This window comes from Larimichthys crocea, chromosome XVII (genome assembly GCF_000972845.2).
Source record: "Larimichthys crocea isolate SSNF chromosome XVII, L_crocea_2.0, whole genome shotgun sequence".
Taxonomy (NCBI): Eukaryota; Metazoa; Chordata; class Actinopteri; family Sciaenidae; genus Larimichthys; species Larimichthys crocea.
Window position 1 is genome coordinate 4,971,195 of NC_040027.1, and position 17,799 is coordinate 4,988,993.

General features: G+C 40.7%; 1 protein-coding gene across 1 annotated transcript; it reads right to left on the reverse strand.

Moving 5' to 3' along the window:
* Window positions 1–33: 33 nt before the first annotated feature.
* LOC104933630 (voltage-dependent T-type calcium channel subunit alpha-1I) lies at window positions 34–13,571 on the reverse strand. The gene is given in 34 exon segments (XM_027289846.1): window positions 34–438; window positions 1,254–1,412; window positions 1,749–1,870; window positions 2,123–2,201; window positions 2,651–2,709; window positions 2,943–3,073; window positions 3,192–3,301; window positions 3,408–3,556; window positions 3,702–3,885; window positions 4,355–4,444; window positions 4,717–4,842; window positions 5,101–5,227; window positions 5,326–5,510; window positions 5,638–5,706; window positions 5,792–5,915; window positions 6,110–6,138; window positions 6,140–6,195; window positions 6,311–6,338; window positions 6,568–6,648; window positions 6,739–6,810; window positions 6,907–7,062; window positions 7,147–7,264; window positions 7,366–7,551; window positions 7,857–8,005; window positions 8,112–8,237; window positions 8,318–8,369; window positions 8,752–8,918; window positions 9,920–10,012; window positions 10,479–10,800; window positions 11,211–11,370; window positions 12,264–12,352; window positions 12,502–12,638; window positions 12,731–12,824; window positions 13,380–13,571. Coding segments are annotated over 34 exon segments (4,062 nt in total). The 5' UTR covers window positions 13,514–13,571; the 3' UTR covers window positions 34–339.
* Between the last annotated feature and the right edge of the window lie 4,228 nt (window positions 13,572–17,799).

Here is a 17,799-nt window from a genome sequence, read left to right on the forward strand (position 1 = left end):
GAAATGTCTCCAAAACATTTTATTGAAATAAAATCAACATCAACTGTTTGTATAACCGCTTAAAATAATTTCTATAAAATCGTCAATATACACATATACATGTACAAATACATGTTTTAATTCATTCTGTTGGACTAAAATCAACAGGGCGGCTTCGAATCCAGTTCACATACAACTTCTGCATGTTATTTACACATAAAACAATAAAACAAACATCAATATATACAGTGTGCAATACACTCAATCAATAGCCATCACGTGGATTCAAATCACATACATATACAACATAAACATTTGTTATTTACACATGAAATCATTCAAGGAACTCGTGGCTTCAGATCAGCTTCCTTCTTCAGTGTCTGACTCACTGTCCTGGAGGCTGCGGACAGTGTCGTGTTCTGCTTCCCCTTCCTGGGGTGGGAGGTTAATGGCCTTGTTCTGTAACGTTAAAATATTCTTCTGTCACAGTCAAAATGATTCTTATATTTCCTCCTCCAGCACAATCTTTTTGCCTGTCAGATTTTAAAGTGCTTCTAACTAAACTACTCTGACTTTAACTCGTGATTCTTTTCATTCTGGATTCATCTTCTCCATGATTTGATTGATTATTTAGGTTTGTAAAATTTCTGAAAAATAGTCAAAAGGCCTGAAAGTGACACACAGTGACACTGTGTCACAATGTTTGTTTTGTCCAAATCTCAACGTCATTACAAATACATTCAAATGATCCAAAGAAAAGTGAATGATTGTCAGAATCTTGATTTGTTGAGCAACTAGTGACACAAACTTGGAAATACTGTCATTGTAGTGGGGTAAAATGTAAAAACATTTTCCTGGCATGACATTAAAATACTCAGATTTGTACTTAAGTACTGAGTAAATGTACTTAGATAGCACTTTGATCGATGCTTTTTGTGTGGTGATCCGTTTCATTTCAAATTCTGACACTTTGATTTGATTTAATTTTATTTGAGTTTATATGTGAATCTCTCACTTCTCATCTGAAACCCAAATGAACACTAATTGAAAATGTATTTGTTAATGGAAACTTAGTATATGTCGAATTGTTTGACTCTCTCATGTTCAGCTGACCTGATGTGCACAAGTAGTTTCTCTGTTACAATGATACAAAAATAAAGACAATGTGTTTTCCCTGTAATAAGTACCATATGATCAAAAAGTATGAGGAGCTGTTCTAACCACAGGCTGGCTTTATGTCTGTGTACTTTCTTGCTCTGTGCATTTTGTCGTACCTCGTTGCTTTCCTCCAGAGCTTGCATGATCGTTGCCACCACCAGGTTGACCAGCATAAACTGCCCCATGACCACAAAGCTGGTGAACCAGATGGGAGAGGCCCAGTGCAGGTAACTAAGGCAGCCATCGTCACCAGGACGACACAACCTCAACGTGTCCTTGAGATACATAGAGCAAGATGTAAATGTTTAGAACCACAGTGATGAGAAGAATTGTACAGAAGTAAGGTGACAACTCATTTTCTATTTCCAGAGCAAGTAATGATTAGAAAATCATGAAATAAATGTTAATAAATTGAATGCATTTTAAATATTGATAAAGAGTTATTGTATTTGTTTATTTGTGAGCCATTTAAAAGTTTGAACCAACTTCAGGGTTCACCCTCTTTCACTTCCCACTGCAGCCTTCTCTGCTAACCTGCTCTGTTGCTGTTCCTAATATTATTATCCCTATACGTATGTATAGAGCTATGTGTGTATGTAGTGTGTGCATACTCTCATAATCCCGCTCCAGTTGTCTCCGGTGCACACTTGGTAGAGCGTCAGCAGGGCCATCCCAAAATGCCTGAAGTTGGCATACCGATGTAAACCGTGACACGGGTTATGGTCGCTGCATGCTGTTGAATACAGACCGTGACACGGGTTATGGTCGCTGCATGCTGTTGAATACAGACATGCAGAGATTGATTTATGTCAGTTTCAACCAATGAAATCCAGCAGAGTGGTGGTTTTCAGTCAGAATTCAAGACTTAAATGCATCATCAATATGATTTCATGGAAGGATTAGCTCAAACTAAACGTTTCTTTGTCTTCTGAGGTTGAGTTAAAGCAGCAGTAACAGTGTGTGTTCAGCTCGTGGTGTGACTCACAAAGCCTGCCAAAGAGCTCCACTGCCAGCACAGCGTAGATGAAGAAGAAGAACATGAAGAGCAGACAAATGTTTTCAACCTGAGATCCAAAGAATCAAAATCCATGTTAAATCAGCGGCACGACAAACAATAAACATAGTATAAACACTCGAACACAGACCTTTAATTAGAGATAGGCTTTCATTTAGAATGAACACTGTTTTTTAAGCACTGTGTTCACTTTGTGTTTCACTGTTGATGCAAACTCAACACTTCCTCCATCTGTGGACAACTGTCAAATATTCCTTTACATGATCAGACAATGAGAAATGCTGCTGTACAGAGTTTAAACTGAGTTTAATGACGGCCCTGTCTGATTTATTCATTAATATTCAGATTTAATAATAAAAGTGACAGCTGTGCAAACATTTATATATCCACCAAAACACCAAACAAATCCCTCACATGTGAAAACCTGTTTTTTTAATTCACTTTACATTTATGATGAATCCAACAACAACAACAACAAAAGCAACAGAGTCTGTTTACATGTGATAACGTCTTGATGATGGTTCTCAGCAGAAGTCTGAGCCTTTTGGCCTTCAGCACTGAAAAGACAAACAGCGCGTAGTTACAGGTCATACACAGCACACACTTTTTGACATGAAGAATTCTCCGAAATGGACGAACACAAACGGACAAAGTGACAATTCAATTTTGAAAAAGAAGACGTGGAAAGAAAAGAGTAACAGATCTCAAAATTGACCGGTGCATGAAAAATATCATTTTTCTTCAATTTAACTTGTGTGTAACTCGTGTGTGTGTGTGTGTGTGTGTATACCTTGTGCTAGTCGGAGTACTCTGCAGACTCTCAGGATGCTGGGATTAATGGGAATTACATGTGCTTTTGTCTTGTCCACGACAATGCTGATGATGGAAATCAAGGCGACACCAACGTCCAGAAGATTCCACCTAAACACACACACACACACACACACACACACACGCAGGTTTGCCATATAAAACTTCTTCCAGTGCCTAACATGTAAAAGCAGGAGAATCAGGAAATGAAACATCGTGCTGATGCTACCTCATTTTAAAGAACCTCAGGACGCCAAATGCCACGAGCTTCAGCAGGATCTCCATTAACAGGATGGCGGTGAACACATAGAAGAAATACTCTACAAGTTTCTCTATATACTGAACACACACACACACACACACACACACACACACAGAGGTTCATTTAATCGGAGTCAAATCAATCTCTTGTCTCTGTCACTGACTGCGTGTGTGTGTGCATTACCTCAGGTTGATTATAGTGTTCGAAAGCCATCATCAACACACTGATGCAAACTATGGCTGTCATGAAGTACTCCAGGAAGTCGCTGACACACAGATCATAGATTAACTGACGCATGTGAGAGTAGTGTGTGTAATACGGCTGCACAGGCTCTGAAACACACACACACACACACACACACACACACACACACACACACAAAGATGCAGACATTCACACAGTCTTTCTCTTTTGTTTTTTTCAGACTCTTAAAGACAACACTGAAAAAAACCAAACATAGACCACCACTCCTCTTACCGCCGCACTCCACCTGCGTTTGGTCTTCTTCTTCTCGTAACCACTCGTCTTTGATTTTCTGCTCCTGCTGACACTGACGGAAGGTGTCCACCATCACGCCGATGAACATGTCGAGCAGAACAAAGCTTATGATCATGAAGGAGATGAAAAAAAGGAGCATCCACTCATTGTGGTTCTGCACGGGCTGAGAGAAGAGAAGAGACAGATTTAGACATTCCTCTCCGCAGACTGACACGTGCTGGATGCATTAACACTTTCAGCATAAGGATGACGTTGGATCCAGGTTCAATAATACCACCGTTACTCTTGAACTACAGATCATGTTTATGTGTGTGATGTATTTTTTCTAAGAGTTTCCATTTGGTTTCTATATAATAAGAAAATGAATCAGCAGACCCATGAAACTGGCTTGAATTGTGTCATTTATCACAGTGAACATCAAGTCTGCATTGAGCTCCAACAATTAGTCGATTAGCTGTCAAACATTGAATTAATTGCTAACTATTTTGATCATGGATTAAGTTTTTTGAGCCGAAAATAAATTCAATCAGGAAAATGACGGACAGATGAATCGATGGTGAGGACAATGGTCAGCTGCAGTTGTAGTCTGCGTTGTCCATTGTTCCCTCACCGTGTCAAATCCGCAAACATACCTGTTTGTCTACTTCAACAGCATCCAGTCCATCGTACATGATGTTCACCCAGCTGTCCTTAGAGAACATTACAAACAAGGACAACAGAGCCTGAATGGGAAAAAAAGAAATAACCATTAAGTCCAAATACACGCAGACATTTTCCAGGTTGGGATATTCCATAAGACAAGTTTGATACAGTTTACAAACTCATGCCAGTTAGCTGAATATGGCTCAGCTCTCTTAACTTGTTGTTTTTAATCTGCATGTGGATCTTGAGCTTTTTTAATGACTGAAGTGTTCCTGATTCTTATTTTCTACCTCATTTGTTGCACGCTGTGCTACCATGAATGCAAACCGTATCCACCCTAGTCTCCTCGTACCTGAGGCAGGTTGTCGAAGTGGTACGTCTTTCGGACCCATTGATAGTCGGCTGACAGGCACTCAGACTTGCTGGTGATGTTTCTTGTGTCCTGACCCGCACAGTAGAAGAACTTCCCTTTGAACAGCTACAGTGTTTTGGTGAAGACAGACACAGAGGTGGGTGTTATTTCAACATCTGTGCTGAGCTTCATCTCAGTGGCATCAAAGCTAGCAGAATAGAACTACAACTGTTTTGATCATCACAAATATTTTCTGCTTTCTTTCGTTCTTCAGTAAACTGAAGATCTTTGGATTGCGCTGAACCAAACATGGGTCATGTTGTTCATTTTCATATTGTAGCTTCATCTGTGATTGAAGATGACATAAAACTGTGTGTGTGTCACCTGCACACCGAGGATGCCATAGAACAAGAAGAAGGCACAGCAGATGAGAACGATGTTCCCGATGGGTTTAATTGAGGCGATCAGAGCTTCCACGGCCAACTTCAGTTTCGGTGCTCGCTTGATAACCCTGGAACAGCCCAAACATGAACGAACAGATGTTTGTTAGAACCAGCACACACACCTACAGAGAGCTGACACATCTGCACACACAATCCACCGACAGACCTCAGTGGGCGAAGTGTGCGCAGCAGGCGCAAAACTTTGAGGATTCCCAGCTTATTATTCTTGCCGCTGCTGGTCAGAGAGACAATGGTGTCGACTACAGACAGAACCACCAGCAGACCATCCACAGCATTCCAGGGAGAGCGGCAGTAGGTCTCCTTGCCAAACACCAAACCGTGAGCCAGGACCTGGTGTTACAGCAACAACACATCAATTCTGGATTCTTTAAAACAATCTGAGCTACAGAAATGACAGGAAACGACAGATTGGCTGATACAAATGCCGTTTCACAATAACCACAAAACTGGGGTTTACCTTGATAAGCATCTCTATAGGGAAGATGGTGGAGAACACGTAACAGGATATATCAATGATCCATCGCTCCTAAAAGGCAGAGTGAGACTCATTTAGTATTACACTTAATCAAACTCATGTTGGGATCCATCTTTATACACAGTCTATGTCTCACCCCACTTTCAGGGGATATTCCAGGTCTCTCCATAGCAATGGTGACACAATTGAGGAGAATGAAGAACAGAATGACGCGGTCAAACATCACGTGAGAGATAAAACGTTGGCAACAGACACGCAGCCTAAGACACAAAAACACACACTTCAATTAGCATCATCCTGTCACTGAACATTATTCCACTTATTAGACAGCTACTTTTTAGTCATTTCAGTCAACTTTATTCTAGTGTTGGCTTAATATCAAAGCATTTAGAATTGTCCTACATCAGCCCAGCCGTAGTTACTAATAAACATCTGTGGCACATCTGAGACTTGCCTGTTCTGTGGAGACAGTATGTACAGTGTCTAGTCTTCATGCTCTTTGCACCAGCGGAGCACTCTCTGTATCCGGTTCAAAAATCTCTGCAGGGGTGAATAGTTACGCATCGGTCACCTTTCTTTAACCAAAGCATGAACAAAATACTTGTTCTTATTTTTATTATATATATTTCTGTGTAGAACTTCATAAAATCTTCACCCAATATTAACTCTTGCACTCTGACGATCTGTTGCACAACAAAAAATGCAAAAAAAGTTATCACTGCAACACAACTACAGCACATTTTAAGTCTGAGTGTAGCAGAATTAAATGTAATCTAGGGGTCAAAGTTTTTAGTTTTAAGATGCTCAGTGCAAAATAATGTACAGTTTAAGCATTTTTTCAGGTTTGAGGTTTAGTCAGGTTTAAAAATGATTCCTTGTCGGTGCATCCCAGCCAAAAGAACTTCTTTTCACCTCATTGGTGCCTGTCTCTTCCTCTGTGTTCATCTCAGTGGAGCTATGACCGGAGGGGGAGCAGTCCGGTCTCATGGGGTCCTGGAACATTCAGGACAAAATTCAGCTGAGCGAAGTTGTGAAGGTAGGAAATTCTCCAAACTGTAACCATTTGAAATCTTAAGAACGTACATTCTCCTCATTGTTGTCTGAAGGGCTCAAGTGAGCCAGATTGGTGCAGGAAGAGAGAGGGGAGCTGGTGCACTGTAACAACAGGAAAAAGAGTTGAACTGTTTTAGTGTGCCATACTTAAAAACAAAACATCTAGCTCTAGGAGAAAACTAAGACAGAGACCCATACCTTTTCCTGGAAGCTCTCAACCACTATGCCCATGAGTATATTGAGAAGAATATGTTTTTCCAACACAATGAGCCCGACAAAGTAGAGAGCAGCCCAGGGTGAGGTGGCGGACATGGCGTTGTATAGCACCAGATTCCAGTCCTCCATAGTCAAAACCTGGATTGCCAGAGAGAGTGACACAGACAGAGATTAAGGTATAAAACTATGACGAAGCCTCAAATTAGAAAGTCAAAAACCAACCTGGAACACAGTGACCATGGACCAGAGTATGCTGTCAAAGTTTTTTCGATCAGCGACGGTGACTCCATTCTTTGTCTGGAAGCTGAATTTATTCCCGAACAGCTGCATACCCAGCACACTGCAGCCAAACAAGGAGAATTCAGTCAGAATCATCGTTATAGTGACAGAATGAGCATTTCTGAGGAGGAAGGATTTGTGTCTCTGGATGCGTACACGTGCCTAAAAACCAGTATGCCAACGAGCAGCAGCCCACAGAGCACGGCGGCCTCCTGTATGGTCCTCTTCAGCACGAGCAGCTGTCTCTTCAGGTGAGGGAGGAATTTAACCAGCCTCACGAACCGCAGCAGACGAAACACACGCAGAATGGACAACCTGCTGTCGGCTTTAGCGATCACCTCCCACACACTGAAGACCACAAAAAAAAAACAACAACCAAAAAACTGTAACCATGTAAAAGGTAAATGGACTGTACTTAAAAAGCACCACACAAAGTGCCAACAAATATATGTTCTTTTATTTTTCCATGCTTATAAAGACCTGAAAATCATTACAAGTCTTTGTTTTTGTGTTCATGATCAAAAGACAAACAGAACAGAACAACTTAACAATGAACCCAAACACAACAACTTGAGGACTTTGTAAAACGAGTGATCTGGATGAAGTGTGAGCAGATTATTTCCTGTAAATGTCACAGTATGCGATCATATTACCTGCTGATGACGATAACAAAGTCAAAGACATTGTTTGGGTCCCAGAAGTACGCTCCTGAGAGAACCAGCAGCTTCATGGCCATCTCCACGATAAATATGATGATGAAGACGATGTTAGTGACCTGTAGCATCTGTGTCAGCTCCTTAGACTGTGGGAAGAGATGATGGAAAGGAATGAAGCGAGAGAGCAAGAAAGGACAGAGGGGCAGACAGATATAGACACCAAACAGTAAGCAGGCTCAAACACTACTTCACCTGCCCGTGGTGCTCTATGGCCATGGAGACCACGCTGAAGAAAATGGCAAACATGATCCCTTGGGTGAACAGCTTACTGTCCACGATGTACTTCAGTTTTCTCTTGAACGGCGCCCAGATGTGAACCTGGAGGATGGGGGAGTCAGTGAAGTGACTTTTGGTCAGTGAGGTGACATCGCTGCTGCAGAAAGCTTAACAAGTCTCACCATTAAGGAACCCTCCATGCTGTCCTGAGGCTGCACCGTGTTATGTCGCCTACTGGAAAAAGGCAAGACATGATGAACAGTGAATACGTGAAAACTGTGTTACTGTCACACTGTTCTCTACTGACAGTGTGTGTGTGCGTGTGTGTGTTTCTTTGTTTTTTGGGGGTCTCATCAGTGATCTAATTTTCTAATGTAACTTTAATGATTTCACTTGAATTTTTCATTTTCTTTTTACTTTTACTTCATTAAATATTTTTCTGTTGTTTTATCGAGGTGAATCTTTTTAAGGGCCCATATTTTACACTTTTTCCAGTGTTTGTGGTGTTTATTTGAAGTTGTGGGTTTAAGAACCAAAAACCATTTCAGTATAGTTTTACACTCCTCTCTCACTCTTCTCTTTGAAGCTCTAGCAAGAATAGGGCTGTATCACTAACCTGTTGTATATAGAGGAGATGACCCGCAGAGAGGAGGTCAACATGTAACAGAGCCATGCGATGGACGCAGCACCAGCACCCCGCTGTCCCGTATCCCTCTGTGCGCTCTCCGTGAACTGGTTGACGATGACGACTGCACACACGTTCATCATGACGAAGGAGCCCATCTGGTTTGGGAGGTAAAGGGAGGCTATTGAAGAAGAAGAAGAAGAACTGCTCTTGGGACACCACAGCAGTTTTAGCCTCCTCGTAGTGGTAACCAGTTTCTTTCAGAAGCTTACTCTTGTCTTAGACTATGTCGCTGAACTCATTATCATGCAAAGGGCCTCTCAGATCTGCTGTTAGGCCTGACAACTGTTATTGTTAAATATGATGATGAAGATGAGTTTTCCTGATATTTTAGGATGTTTTACACACTTCTCTGTCTGTATTATGTTTTCTTCCATACATTTGTAACAGGCTTCTTCTTGTCAAATTCACTGTGTTGCTTGTTTCAGCTGTGTACTTTGCTCCAGTACTCGTCCAGCTTGGGTAAATATTGAGCAAACGACTACATCAGATCTCAAACTATATCCATATTCATCAGATTTAAAAGACTTGCCATGAACATTTGGTATCACGGACACCAGCATATTGGAGACATCCCTGCTCCATCTCTGCCCCATGTGGGTAAATGATAACACTACACCAGGACGGGCTGATGGCCGTTTCAAGCTTTGGGCAACCAAAGGCGTGCAATGTGTAGCATATCTATACAGAGATGGCAAACTACTTACCTTTGAGCAAATATGTGAGGAGTATGACATACCAAAAAAAAACAATTGAAACATCAAAACAAATTTACAGATTTCTAGTCCCTATTTTATGGGACTCTGGTGCTCATTAAAAGGAATCATCCAGAGACAGATTGGAAGCATGGAGAGCAGATATTAGAGAAGATTTCAGGATTACAGCGAAAATCTGTGTTCCAATGATTCTGGACATTGGCTCTGGGCAATGGACCTGATATTTTAGGTCAAACCAAACCTCAGATTTAAACGATTTTAACGTTTAAACAGATCTTTACACTTTCAACAACGTTACAGACCACAAGTATGCAGGAGTATTGCAGAATATTTGTTTGTAGGTTGTAAACAAAATCACAAACAAAGATGGAGTGCATACTTACAATGGTGACAGGTATGAGAATGACAAAACTCCAAAAGGAATGTGCGTCCATGACATAAAACATAATCTCTGTCCATCCCTCCAGCATGACAACCTCGGAGCAGAGTGATAGAAAGAATATGTTACTACATGGCAACATTTTATATTTACATTTCTGCATACTGGGGTCTCTGACCAGTATTGAAATTGCATCGATTGGGTCTTCCTGGAAAGCTGAGACTGTTGTGGAGTCGATGAGCATTTTTTGAGCTGCATTAAATGACCTGTTGTGACCTCTACGACGATCACAGCCTCATGAAACTTCACAAACTATTCCGATATTTCTGGCTTACCTAGGTTTATGAACATTAAGCAGGTTTCTGAGCAATTTCCAGGACAGATGTGCCAATATCCGGTTAAATCACAGAGATAGTCAAAGAGTGGTAACAAATGGTATCAACCTAAAAATGGCTACAACAACTTATGAGACATAATAACACCACAACGAAAATAAGGTAGGGAGGGGTGGAGTAGAAGAGGGTTGGAGCCAGGCCTCTCCATCCAAGTGTCTGTCCTCTCACCTGGAATATGGTCATCCAGGCGTAGCCGATGTTGTCGAAGTTGACGGCTCCCCTGTGAGGGTTGTGATTCCCGGTGCGACAGACATTGTAGTACATGTGCCAGTTAATACATTCTTCAGTACTGACATCACCGACCATCCTGAAGGAGTGACTTGCAGCTGAAGCATTGTCAGGAGCAGCCACTGAGCAGAGTTTGCCATTGTCTCTGGAAGGCGGTACACCACTGCAGCGCCGCATCCCGTGCTTGCCAAGTGAACAGATGAAGGGGTATCTTTCACTGTCCTCGGGCTCGTAGAATGGACTCATGGACACATTGTACTTCCTGCATAGAATTAGAAAAACTGCCTATATGGACTAGAATTGATCAACCATAAATATCAATATATAGTTTTTAGATTTCACAGCTTTTTGTCTTTGTGCTGTTTACATACAGCAGCTCGTATGGTGAGAAGTAAAGTGGTTGCTGATCTGGCAACCAGGCACCAGATTTTGGTTGCTTAAACTAAATATATGTAGTATTTAACAGTGTATTTAACAAAGCTGTGTGTTTTGTAGGCTATTGTTTTCTGTTGACAGGAAAAAAACATTTGCTGGCTCTGACTTCATTTTATTTTCTTATTTTGGACTGTAAGCGATATCTGGAGGTAATTTCAGCAGATTTAAGCACACACTGTGCAAGGAACAAGGAACAAGATGCAAACAGTGGAAGAGCACAGCGCGAAGTTTCCTCACCCGATAATGTCCTCTCCCAGGAAGCAGCGATTGCGCAGCTTCCCTGCCCACAGCTGGACTCCCACGACGGCAAAGACGTTGATGATGAAGAAGTAGAGGATGAAAACATTTATGAGCATAGGCATCATGTCTAGGAGGACTTTCATCAAGGCTCGCATACCTACACAGATCAAAACAAAAAGATGCCGTCAGAGTTCAGATCAAAGTATGGCAGTATTTCTGTATTTGCAGTGTTACAAACAGGGCGTCCGTGGCGTTGGACAAAATGGAAAAACAGTTCTGAAACCTCGAAGCTCATGTATCAACAACAAGATTCCAAGAGCCAGTCACACTAAACACCTTCAATTTCCTCATTAAACATAAGACTTTAGCTTTATTTCTCCTTTGCTTAGGGACCAACTTAAGGATGTTACACAGAATCCCATAAAAGAAAGAAAACTACAGGGAAACCAAACAGGTCAGTGGGTAAAGATGATGCTTCTAGAGGAAGAACATAAAATAAAGGCACATACTAAAAAAAAAAGAAATGTGTTCCACTTACAGCAGCAAACAGAAAACTACAAAACTGGGATGGAGGTACGACAAAAATAAAAATGTCTGGTAAATAAGCAGGATGACTCCAGGTCCTGCATCATGATGTCAGGGTTTATTTTGCAATAATGACCCACTTGCTGCACATTATCCTGCTTATTAAACGTCTGATTACTAAAAAATCAATATTTTGTGTCTAATTATTTATCTTGTCACTTTAAAGATGTTTTTCTTGTGACTGCTGTAGTCCTCCAGAGACTATTACCCATAGTAATAGTCTGTTACTGACAGCAGTGTTCTGCCATACAGAAATAATACTGCAGTGCTGTTATTGAATGTTCATAATGAATAATATGAATTAGTGTTCATCTTATTCATAAAGATTCAACATTTTGTCTAAACTAAAACAATTCATTAGTTACAAATCATTACAGATTTGCAGCAATTTAAATTATGCTCAAATTCATTTTGAACTTAACAGTTTGAACTTTTTTCTTTAGATTCTCTCTCTTGTCGACTTACTCGATATTCTGCCAATCAGACGCATTGGCTCCAGCGATTTAGAGATCTGCCAGTTGATGCCGAGGAAAGCCAGAACATAATCTACTGCACTGAAGGGACAGAAACAGGCTATTTTATTTTGTATTATCTCATTTTTCAATTGGAAATGTACACACAATCTAATACTTCATGTTATATCATGATATTTTGTAAGGACTGCTGTGGTCTGCATGAGGGTGAGGCACTGCGGGATACTAACTTCACAGTGTTGATGAAGACGTCAAACTTGTTCCAGTTGTTGCTTAGGTAACTTCCTTGATAGCCAAAGACTCCCAGGGCCAGCATCTTCAAGAGCATCTCCACCATGAAGAAGCTGAATGTCAGAGGCTCCAAGATCTGGACAGGTACAATGAAAAAATACAGTTAGACATACAGCAGAAGCAATGCAGAAAGTGTGTAACACAATAAATGTACATGTACACACTAACCTTAAGTAGGTTTGAGGGCTCCTCATAGGGCTTGTACATGCACACAATGGCACAGCTGAGCAGCGCCATCAGTTTGGATACATATTCCAACCATGTGAAGGAAGATGTTAAGTCAAAACACGTATACGTATTCAGACATCAAATAAATCATCAACAGAGGATCGAGGGTTGTATGATAGAAGCACCAGATTGGACTAATAATGGCCAAATTCATAAAGTGTTTTATGATTGTATGTATACTAAACCTCCATACATACTGAATTACTCTACTGTTGTAGCAACTGAACAGCAGTTCCAAAGAAATGAAAAAGTAATCAGTGAGTTTTATATGAGCTCCTTTTTGTTTGGTTTCTGCCGTCTCCAGAATTCAATTAATCGAAGATCCTTCACATAGTTAATCAGAGTGTTTCTAGTTTGCTCATGTTGTATGAATTTGGGTGGATATATCCAACACTGGGTTGAGAGCACAGTTAAAATCTCCTCCAAAAATGTCTCTCTAAGGCAGACACAATGTGACATTTTATATGGTATTGATTTGTGCATGACACTAACTACACCCCAAGCATGAAATCCTTGACCTGGTCAATTATGACACATACTTAGTCTTACCAGGCATCAGACAATGATTTCTAGCAATAATTAAGGATATAAGCTGCAGGCAACTTTCAGACACCAGTTACGGGGTCTTGTGGTTTGTTTTATGCCAAAGAAAACCACGGGGGCCAAGGCTGGGTAGGGCAAATACTCGTCATCCCTGGGGACAGGGTTTGGGTTATGAACCATGTCTGGCTGTTGCTCTTCGCCCCCCCTAAAACGAGACATGATGAGGTTCAAGTGCAAGAAGCTCTGGAGGGAGGTCACAAAGAAAGAGGGGAGAGGGTGGAGCAAGAAAATTAGACGCACAATAACAATATACTGTACAACATAATAATACAGACTGTGGATTATCTCTTCATGGCTAAAAGTCAGAGCACAGAAAAACAAATAAATACATGGCTACACACAAATATGTTCATTTATTTATACCACAGGTCTTTTTCAGCCCCTAGGACAAGAGACAAACAGAACAAAGACCCCCACATGTAATTCATAGTTTAAAAATGTGTCACATTCTAAGCTTGGCCTGTAATAACTTTTACATTTACTTTTCAACTATTTCACTTTATTAACCTATTTATATACCGGGTTATTAGCCTGGTGCGCATGTGCGAAAGCTGCATGCTGCCTGTTACGCTCCTCCAGCCTTTGAGGTCGCTTTTTGACTTTTTGGGCTTTTTTCTCTTTTGTTCGTTTTTGTTTTCTTCGCTGTGGCTCTGTGGAGTCCTGCCCTTTTAACGAAGTTGTTTTTAGAGAGTTTTTGTGCTTTTTGTCGTGTTTTTGTCTGGAACTTCTTATCCCCCGTCATAAGGAACATCAACTCACTCTCACAATTCAAGTCTGCACTTAAAACCCACCTGTTTAAAATCGCCTTTTCCATCTGATTCAATTGCATTGTCCCATTTTAACCTGTTTTTAATGTTGTATTCTTGTAATCTGATATACTTTTAGGGTTCTGTTTGTTTGTTTCTGTTATTTGCTGTCTACTTTTATTTATTGTAAGGTGTACTTGGGTGACAGAAAGGTGCCTATGAAATAAAATGTATTAGTATTATATGTGTTTATGATAAAAAAAGTTGCAAAATGATTATTGGATATTAAATGTGAAGAGCTGTGTGTCTTTGTCCACTGATTCATCCAGTTGGAGTGCAAATGCGTCTGCTGTTTGTAGTTTCTTAATTATCTCCATCTTCACATTCAACATTCATTTTGGTGAAAATTGTCAATTATTATGACAAAACTTGGTGGACCCCCTGCAGTACCAGACGCCCAATAGATCATAGCACACATAGCAATACCGCACTATAAAAATGCTTCATTACAAGTGAACGTCAGGGTTTGAATGCTGTGTGAAAATATGAGTACCGTATTTTCCGCACTATAAGGCGCACCTAAAAGCCTTCAATTTTGCTCGAGCAAGCTCCAGCTGTCCTTAACCTCCAATATAACCCGACCACAGATACATGACGCTGCAAGCTACAATTGATTGGCAACCGAGGACCCCTGCCCGGAACTGTTTTTCTTACTATGTCAAGATTTCTTTTATTGATATCATCAAACGTTTCCAGCACAAACAGCCAAAGTGTCACTGATAATCAACATAAGTTAAGTGAATAAGCTCATGTTGTGGCCCTCAGTATTTTTTTTTCTCCTTCTAGCCTGAGAAATAAACTTTTATTCCTATGTTTTGGATAGTGGAAAGGCCATACACTACCCAGAATGCTCGTCCACTGACGATTTGCGAGCGACAATCTGATTGGACAACCGAGGACCCTTGCCTGGAAGAGTTTTCTCGTTTGTTAAAGATTTTTTAATAATATCATCAACGTTTCTCACACAAAACAACGCCAAAGTGTCACTGATAATTCAACAATAAAATGCTTCATGTTGGGCCCTCGGTATGTTTTTTTCTCCTTCTAGGAGAAATAAACTTTATTCCTATGTTTTGGATAGCGGAAAGGCCTACACTACCCAGAATGCTCGACCACTGACGTTTGCGAACTACAATCTGATTGGACAACCGAGACCCTCTGCCTGGAATGTTTTTCTAACTATGTTAAAGATTCTTTTAATAATATCATCAACGTTTCTCAGCACAAACACGTGTGTGTGTCACCATTGATATTATGACTGATAAAATAAAAATGTAATCACTCTTGTTTAATGTGCTTTTAAAGGTCTGTTTTTAGACAGAGCTGTTATCAACAGACCTTTTGAGAAGGACAAATGAATTTCATCCTGTGTGCATTTACGCTGGAGCTGTACGGTGTATATATTAATATACATAACAAGTTTATTCATGGAAAGCTTTCTGGGCTGCTCAAAGGATCACAAAAGCACCATGCAGCACACTCACCATGTGAGTTTTTTGTCATGTTTTTGTCGAAGAAATCATCAAAAGTCGAATTGATATATTTGATAGGGTGGTGTTTATTAAAAGCATGCCGTCACACTGGTAAATTGACAGTCACAGAACATATCTGAGCCACCTCACGCTGACCCCAAGGTCAAGGCCATATCCCCTGATAACTCATCAACGCTTTGAGATAGGGGCCTGAAAATCTGCACTCGCGCATGGGACAGCATGGTCGACCACGGTGTCGAGTTTCAGACCCATGCGCCCTTCGGAAGGGTCAGAGGTCACCGTTCTGTACTTAGGACTACGAGGTACGAGGCCTATAGTTCAGGCTTAAAAACACCTGTTTGGTTTCAGGGCCCTTTTTTCACCCCCGACCCCCTTTGGAAAGGTCAGAGTTCACACCTTTCTGGACACTTTTTGGGAATAAATTGACAATGCTTTGAGGTAGGAGGCTGAAATTGACTATTCGTACGCCGTGGAGCTTCTGCTGGGATTTTTTGGTCCCGTCACAATCCCATCACTGTAGAGCTAGTTAGCTTTCTAGAAGGTCTACAGAGTTGGGACTTTGGGAGCCTAACCCAGACCTCCCATTTAGAATACACAGTGAGTTTTCATGCAGTTCGGTGCATTTTTGTGGCAGCAGTGAGGGCGCAGATTCGTGTAACAGCGTCCTTTCTCGGCCCCGCCCATCGAAAAGTACTGGGCCGACGTAGACCGGACCAACATCTATCCGCTCGTCTCATGCCCCTGAACAACATACTAAACAGACCCGTGCGACTTTTTGGGATTAACTTATCAATGCTTTAAGGCAGGGGTCTGAAATTTGAGTATAGATCAATATATATCAATAGACTTCCTAAACTGATATTTTACTACCCTACTTATACTGTGTACTACAAAGCCAAATATTTAATTGTCCTATTTTGATTCTATTATTTTTTTTCCATTTTTTGTGTATGTGTGTAATGAGAAGTAGAACCACAAATGTGAGATATCGAGAGCTGTGAACACATTACGTGAGATATTATTGATCTATTGGATTCATATGTTTTATGTACTTAAGCCAGTTATAGAGTGAAACAGAGACTGACACTGACTGAAATGTGTACATATTTTCATTCTGAACTTTTATGATGAACTTTAACTTTATTCTGTGTTGAATTTCAACATGTTGAACTTTGAACTGGGAACTTGTGGTGCCAACTCTGCAACCTGTGGTGGCTGTTTTACAGATAAGGTTGCGCAGGTTCCCATGTGTCATCCCACACTTGCCCTGTCAGGAAAAGAAAACAACAATAACAACAACAACAACACACACACACAATAAGGTTAAAAGGATAAGTTAGGTTGTGACTATAAGAAGGTCTAGGTTGAAATATCTTCTATATTCATGTCATGCTATTCAATTCATTTTAATCCAAATTAGTCAATCAAATCAAATACTAATACTAGGCCTCGTTAAGTAAAGAACGCTGACCTCTGACCCTCCCGAAGGGCGACGGGTCTGAAACTCGACACCGTGGTCGACCATGCTGTCCAATGCGCAGGTGCAGATTTCAGGCCCCTATCCAAAGCGTTGATAGTTATCAGGGGATATGGCCTTACCTTGGGGTCAGCTTGAGGTGGCTCAATATGTTCTGTGACGTCAATTACCAGTGTGACGGCATGCTTTTTAATAAAACACACCCTATCAAATAGTCAATTCGACTTTGATGATTCTCTTCGACAAAACACTGAACAAAACTCACTGGTGAGTGTGCTGCATGGTGCTTTTGTGATCCTTTGAGCAGCCCAGAAAGCTTTCCATGAATAAAATTGTTACTGTATATGAATATATACATAGTACAGCTCCAGCGCAAACTGCACACAGGAAATTTCATTCGTCCTTCTCAAAAGGTCTGTTGATAACAAGCTCTGTCTAAAAACAGACATTATAAAAGCACATTAACAGAGAGTGATTAACTTTTATTTTATCAGTCATAATATCAATGGTGACACACACAGTGTTTGTGCTGAGAAACGTTGATGATATTATTAAAAGAAATCTTTAACATAGTTAGAAAAACACTTCGGGCGAAGGTTTCTCGTTGTCCAATCAGATTGTAGCTCGCAT